Raw genomic sequence first — 7,298 nt, 5'->3', positions numbered from 1 at the left:
TTATATGTTAAACACGTATGTAGTCATTGATAAGTGTTATTGTGTAATGTGTTGTGTTGACTATGGAAGTCATGCCTTTTGTTAGTATTGTGTATGAGTGCCACCAGTGTTGTTTGTGACTTTCATTAAATGTTTCATTGTATGGAGGGATTCTGTGTGTCCTGCTCCACGCCCATCGGCACTCGGGCTAGCAGATCCGTTACAAGAACAAGAATGCTAATCTGTCTATAGTGTGTCCACCACATTGTTATTAAGACTCCAATCCTGAAACTGTCCATTAATTTTTCATTTTTTATTTTTCTGTGTAACATATCACTGAGTATGCAGCAGATCTTACATACTACCTGATGAAGCAGGAACATCTCCGTTGGAGGAATTCATTGCAGTGAGGACAATAACAGTTCTGTGTTACACTGAAACAATGCTAATGAGTCTGTCTGTCTGGCTATAACTCCTGTAACAACCTGATTAAAGTGGTAACACAGTTAAGTGTATTTCAGCATATAACACACCTGCCACTGAAGAAAGAAAGAAAAATCTCATGAAAGAAAATGTGTGATAGTGAAAATGAAGTGATTGTTGTCATTAATATGACAAAACTTTGAGAGGAATACCAAGAAAAAAAGCATTCTATTATTTATTTTTTTAAAAAATCAATCTTTAGAAAATGCTTTGGATGATACACCCTATAATTTCCCCCTCTATCTTCCAGGACATGCCCCAGATCATGGGAAAACAAGTTATACAGCAGGTGTCTCAGTGTTATGTGGTAACATACTGCCCTCTGGAGGTGAAAGAATATATCTGCAGATTTCAATGTAATGAGGTTTGTGAAAGTAAATTGTTAGAACTACCAAAAGCATCAGTGTTGTGATTATCCTAACCCTTGTTTCATTCTTGTAACCATATCAACTTTTTGCTACACATTTGGGGACCAGGCCCAGTTTCCAATGAAAGTTCTTTTACAGGCAACTTAACATTTCATGGATTTGACATGTCTGTTAAAGAAATAATAAAGTTAAAAAAATCTGCCTAAAATGAGCCTTTGCTGACTCATGAATTTATCACATTCCTTTCCAAAGACAAACAGAGCCAGATTTAAAACAGTGCCTTTTTTAGCATGTGTACTGCCACTGGGAGATGGAGTCTCCCCTCCCTACACTGTAAGAGAATATGTGCTGATATTGCACTGCCAGCACATAAACTCTTACTGTTTAGGGTAGAGAGCATATGATGGAGCAAACAAATATTAGTAGGACCAGCTGTTATAGTTAGAAGTAAGCAACTGACAGTGCCCTCTATCTGAGAAACTCATTTGCATGAAGAATACTGACATGAGTTTGGGAACAGAATGGAATTTAACTGAGTCAGAGAGCAGACCCACTTTCCTTTCAAGTGACTCAAATCTGCACTCTCAAAAAGACACCTGTAAGGCCAGCCAACCCACAAGAAATTTTTCGACCACACCTCAAAAACGTTTCAGTTATTAAATATTGTGAGCAAGGGATACAAAGAGTCGGATGCACACACAAACAGTGAAAGACAGAGAATGAGAGTTATTTATAAAGGAGAGATGAAAGTATGGGAGTCAACATTTCAAACAGATGTCAAGAAACCTGCTGAAGAGAATGAGAGGAGACAGGATGTGCGAGTCCTGGCTCTGGCAACGGTATGCCCAGTCCACATAAACAGGAAAACCACCAAGTAGGAGTGTGTCCGTCTGCGAGTGTTTGGCCTGGAATTGAATAATGGGCATCTCTAGCCACACTCAGAGAAATTTCTTTCATAAACAAAGTTGTATTTCATTGCCTTCTGCACCCACAGCAATATATTTTTAAGACAGTAAAAATAACCAAAAACCTCACAAATAGGCTAACAGATTTCTTACCTTAATCCAGCTAACCTACTGGAAATCTGGTCTATGAAAAGATACACAGGAGACAAATAAACACAATTGAACATGATTGCGCAACAGATACATAGCCTTTCATCATAAAGTGATTAAGTCAAATCCCTTTTCCATATCTAGCATCAAATTGCATTCCATAATAATTTAATTAACCTGTGCCTCCCTCATACTCTAATCTCTACTCTTGGTGTCCTTATGTAGTTCCCAGTTCTCTACTTACTTCATTCATATGTTCCACTACGTTTTTTTTTCACTGTGGTTCACAGAGCTCACCACCCATTCCATCCTCTGACTCTCGCCTCCGCCTCTCCCTCTGTTGGTAAATACCGAACATGTGTGTCAGAGGACAATGGAGATGTTCCAATAGAGAACGTCTGCTTGCCACAGGATCTAGAGTGGTCCCCTTGCCTCTCCAGCCTCTGTTATTGGCTCACTGTTTGAGATGCGTCCTCTCGGGAGCTCCGCTGGGTCAGCATCACGTTCCTGATGATGATGAGGCCCACCCTGCCTTCTTTCTATGAATCCAGCATAAGGAGTCTGAAGTGAACAGCTTAGTTCAGTTAAAACAGCTGGCGCGACTCTCTCTTTGTCTCTCTTGACAAACCATTAGTTGTGTTAGGCTAGTTGCATTTCGGGAAAAGAACAAAAAGTACAAAACATACACAAGATCTGCAAAAGTGTTCAGATATTGGCAATAAAAAGTTCAAGAGATGCAAACATCACCTGCTCATACCTTATGTTTAGGCAGCACTTCAAGGTACAATACAAACCGAAACACCAGCACAAACCAGACTCGTTCAAAAAGACATGAAATCTGAATAGTTCAGTAATTCCAGTCATCAGTAATGGTGATGATCAAGACACAATCCAACTGTGAGAATAAAGAAAAGAAAAAAAATGTAATATGCCAGAATATAGTTCTAAAAACCCAGATGAGACTTTGAAGTCTCCACTACTCTTATACAGACAGATGGAAGTTATACCTCCCACCACGTCTTAAAACTCCACCTCAAGTCTTGAAACTCCACCTCCAGAGGCCTCCATCCTAGATGAGTCTACAGCACCTTTATGCCGTCTGTTTCAGCTCTCCTTGAATCAAAACAGACCCAGTGACGCACTTTCCCCTCTCCCTCCTCCAGAGCGACAGTTCCCCAAACTTACCCAACTCTTCCCATCAGCCTCTCTCTCCCAGTCACTCACTCCCTGCCTAGATGCTGTTGTGCAATAGGAAAGATTCCTGAGAAAGGGAGTCACGACCCTGTTGTAAAACTTATTGGCAAGAGGGGCTTTCTTTTTCTCTTCTACTCTCTCCACTAGCTCTCTGACTCTTATCAAAACCATGTGTTTGTGTGGAGAAGGACAGCCATGCCACAGATGAGAGGAAAGGTAAGAAAAGCAAACACAGTGAGAGAGCTCTGGGAAGGATGGAGAAGGGCAACTCCGAGGAACCAGATGGTCAAAAAAGAGAACGAAGACTCCAACAGATCAGTGCAGAGACTGGCCAGATTATTATTAAAGCAGGAATTATTGTTTAACAAGGAAGCTATAGCTACCTTAAAAAAACAACAACAAACATCCAAAGATAAGCACTAGTATGACAATAACGCGGACTGATGACAGTCTGTTTCCACAAAGAACAAACAGAACGGGAGGGAAGAGGTTGAGTGCAGGGATGTGGGTTTGTGGTGGAGCATTTCCTCCAGCCGAAAAATAAATCGCCGACCACATCACGCAGCCGGCCTTGCTTCATTCAAACCGCTCATCTGGAAGGCAGCCTCAGAACAACCAAGCAAACAATCCATCCCAACTAACACACAACGATCCGCAAACATGAACAAGGATATAATGTAACCAAGCGTGGTGCTCAGGGCCCTGTATTCCACCCAGACATAAAGGCCCTTCCTAACGGTTTCACAGCTGGCCACCAGAGTTACAATGCTTGGGGATGAAGGGAGGTAGAGATAGAAAATTAGAGAAGGTGAGGGGACACTGGCTACAGAAAAAGGAGAAAGAAAAAAGGGCACAATCCTCAAACATCTGGAAGCGGTCACGACTGCAGCACTGGAACTCAAGCTCACATAAACTACAAAAGAACACAAAGTTCCCACATGCTTGTGCATTAGCAAACTCAGTGTTTCTGCCAGAAAACTTATTTTTGGCTCACCAATACCCCAAGTGTTCAACATTAGTATTGCACTTTTCACTTTATAAACACCTAATGAATACTGCATGTGCTAATCCATGCAGACAGAAGGGATTCTGTTCGTGTTCATATTATTTATTTAAAAAGACAGAAATAAAACATATGATCAATTAAAACTTTCTTTATTCAAGTATATGTACCCTGAGAAGTGTAGTACAATATAGTATTCACTGTTCCAGACTTGTAGTCATGTAACATTTTAAATGCATCATAGAAGATTTGCAACTGTACTGTATATAAATTCGAGAAAAATGGTGAATATAAGGTAAATGGCCTCTTCTTAATTGTCTCCCTACTGCTGGAACCTTTGTAGGAACTCTTGGTAGATCGGTCTGTGTGCTGAGGCTGCAGGGATAAAATGTCCACCTGGGTGGGAGAGGACATGTGCTCTGGGGAACATGGGCAGCAGTTCTCGGCTCATTTGCTCTGGAATTACTTTGTCTTCCTGTCCGAATACATGCAGAGAAGGCAAGGTGATGTTCAGGTTCTCATAGAAGTGTTGGTGCTGGGCGCAGGCACTGAGGAAGCCTGCCACAAGGACAGCGAAGCGGAAGTTAAATATAGGCTCCAGTTTCCGTTCCTGCAGAGCACACAGCATGGCCACCAGAGCAGCGCCTTGACTGAAGCCCAGAATGCCGTCAAAGGGGCCCTGGTCCTTCAGAGCCACTCGGACGGCCTCCACACTCTCCTCCAGGCCCAAGCTGCTCTCACACTCCTGCCTGGCGTCAAAACTGCGTGCCTGGACATTGGAAAACCACCAGCCCCTCTGATCTTCATCACCTGCACTGGCGGGTTTCTCTTGCTCCTGTGAGTCTAGTGGAACCATTGTATTAGTGAGTGAGGTGCTGCACAATACTACCAGAACAGGAAACAAGTGTGAAAGCTGCAAAATATCCAAGCTTATTGACCTTAAGTTTTATTAAAGCAACATTTGGATAGTTATGTTAAAAAAGACTGCTCATTTAATACACAAAAGCTGTTGTGTGGGAATGGCTTATCTGATAGAAGGCACAGGCTTGTCTTGGAAGCTTAATGTATATTTAAAATGAACTAACTGATTCAAACTGATATCTTTTAGCCAACAACTTAGGTTAAACCGCCTTGCTACTTACATAAAATATATAGCTAGTAGCGTAATTGCTTTACATTTACAAGACTTTGAAAGAGTTAAGAGTGTAACATTGTATTGGGAAATTCATTAAGCTAACAAATTTCTAACTCTGCTTCATCATTAGTTCGCTAGAGAGTAAAGAAAAGCAAGTATGCTGCCAGGACAGAGGCGGTCACGGCCAAAACGTTAGTAAAATTACTTACTGCTAATAGGGGGAAGTTGATGTGGAGCATTAATATACAAAAATTCGACTTGTTTTTTGAGAAGTTTTCGCAAAGCTCCAGTTTTCTCTCGGAAAGAGCTGCTGTTCTGCCGATAACCGTGAATACAGAGGATTCTTAGCGGTAGTACAGCGTCTTTGGACATGATCATCAAAGACGCTGCTTTGTTGTGTTGACTCCTAATAATCGTTATATGAACTACGACTCAATATAAAGTTTCAGCTAAGACGCACAGCACATAGCCTATAAAGTGCAAATAATTCACCGAATAAACAAAGTCCAAAAATCTTAGCCAAAAGGAATCGTTTCCGATATTTTCTAATACAGGTAAAATAGCTCGCGTTTCCTATATGTACGTTTGGTTTCTGGACCCGTGAGAAAACATTGATAAGTGATAAGGTTCCTCTTACAAAGTTCCTTTGTGAGAGCCTTACTAGCTAGAGCCTAACAGATCAGACTTTCTAATTTAGATTTTAAGTGTAGGCATATATTTTGTTTTTTATAGGAACGTCACGTCTCTACCAATACATTTATCTGCGTTGTTTTACATAGCAATGCCACAAGTGTAGCTTCCCACTTAGTCAAATGCTGCTGTTTCCACCATGATTTGCTGGAGTTGCGGGAGTTAGTCCGATAGGGAAACTGGCAACCTAGACTGAGGGAGCCAGTATACTACATGTAGATTTTTTTTTTGTTTGGAATGGGGCCTAGTTCATTTAGCTACATGTCTACTGGTTGACAGAAAGGAGTTTATTTTAGCATGTGTTAAATTGGCTATCCATCTAATTAATTACGTATATAGGCAACAAGCAGTTATCATCCTCGATACATTACTAATGCTAACAAGAAAAATGTAATTGCCTTTTAGGTTTAAAGATCCATAATTTAATCTATAAAATGAAATCACAGTTATTGGTCAGATGTTTTCAGCTTGTAAATAAGTCAACCTAATTGTTAGTGGTCTTAGTCAAAGTAATAATACAGGCTATAGCTCTAGAGCCTATAGCAATGTGCAATGTTATGCTATACTGTCAAATTAAAAGAAAAACACCTAAAATAGCAGTCATTTAGCAGAATTATTTAAAATTCACTCTGTAAACTATGCTTTTGTGAGAATGAACTTTTTATTATTGTGTGGCTAAAGAAACCTAACCACCCAAAAAAAAGAAACCAAAACAAAACACACACACAACAAAAAAAACAATCAAAAAACAAACAAAAAAACAAAACAAAACAAAAAAAACCCAAAACAATCAAAACAAAAAACCCCTTGCACTTACATTATTAATTCACTAGGGTGCATCCCATACCTTTAAATGTTAGTTGCATTATATACTAAAATGGCCTGTCACTTTAAAATCACTAATGTTTTCCTGATACACATGTTATATTTGTCACACATGTGAAGGTTGCATCAGGCAGCAGGAATATGTTATCTTTATGAAGAGCCTTACAGAGTCATTGATGTCTTTAAATATGTGTTGGCTTGCATTCAAAAAATGTATCAAAGTAGGCCGAACAACAAGAAATGGCAAGTTTAAAGGAATGAGGGAGAAATAAAGCAGTAGAAGGGCAGTCTGCTTCTCATAAACCAGAAAAAGTGAATGCAGATGAGTTAAGGAGAGCTGGTTGCAAATACTGGCCAGTCTCAGAGGACCTACCCCACATATCAGCTTGGTGGACAGAAGAGGAAAGGAGGAAGGAGAGTAGTTGTAGAATTGAGAGAGATTGAGGCTAAAGGTGGAAGGACAAACTTACTAATTAGTATCTAGACTGAAAATTTGCAGTTGCCCTGGAAAGCAACTGAGCTGTGAAGGTGTGTGGGCTTGAGCCTACTGGATGAAAAATAAAAGG

At 40.2% G+C, this 7,298-nt stretch overlaps 1 protein-coding gene and 1 long non-coding RNA gene across 2 annotated transcripts; both read right to left on the bottom strand.

The window, feature by feature from the left end:
• Positions 1-271: 271 nt before the first annotated feature.
• LOC113575102 lies at positions 272-2,820 on the bottom strand. Its single transcript, XR_003410383.2, has 3 exons — positions 2,130-2,820; positions 1,889-1,919; positions 272-1,735 (listed from the first exon to the last, which is right to left on the bottom strand). It is a non-coding gene; the product is annotated as an uncharacterized LOC113575102 (long non-coding RNA).
• Positions 2,821-4,217: 1,397 nt separating this feature from the next.
• Positions 4,218-5,801, bottom strand: ovca2 (OVCA2 serine hydrolase domain containing). The gene is made up of 2 exons (XM_027006495.2): positions 5,427-5,801; positions 4,218-4,925 (listed from the first exon to the last, which is right to left on the bottom strand). Exons 1-2 carry the CDS (start codon positions 5,593-5,595, stop codon positions 4,405-4,407), a joined length of 690 nt encoding a protein of 229 aa, XP_026862296.2. The 5' UTR covers positions 5,596-5,801; the 3' UTR covers positions 4,218-4,404.
• Positions 5,802-7,298: the final 1,497 nt, after the last annotated feature.

This window comes from Electrophorus electricus, chromosome 17 (assembly GCF_013358815.1).
Source record: "Electrophorus electricus isolate fEleEle1 chromosome 17, fEleEle1.pri, whole genome shotgun sequence".
Classification (NCBI taxonomy): domain Eukaryota; kingdom Metazoa; phylum Chordata; class Actinopteri; order Gymnotiformes; family Gymnotidae; genus Electrophorus; species Electrophorus electricus.
This window is presented reverse-complemented; position numbering and strand designations above follow the sequence as displayed.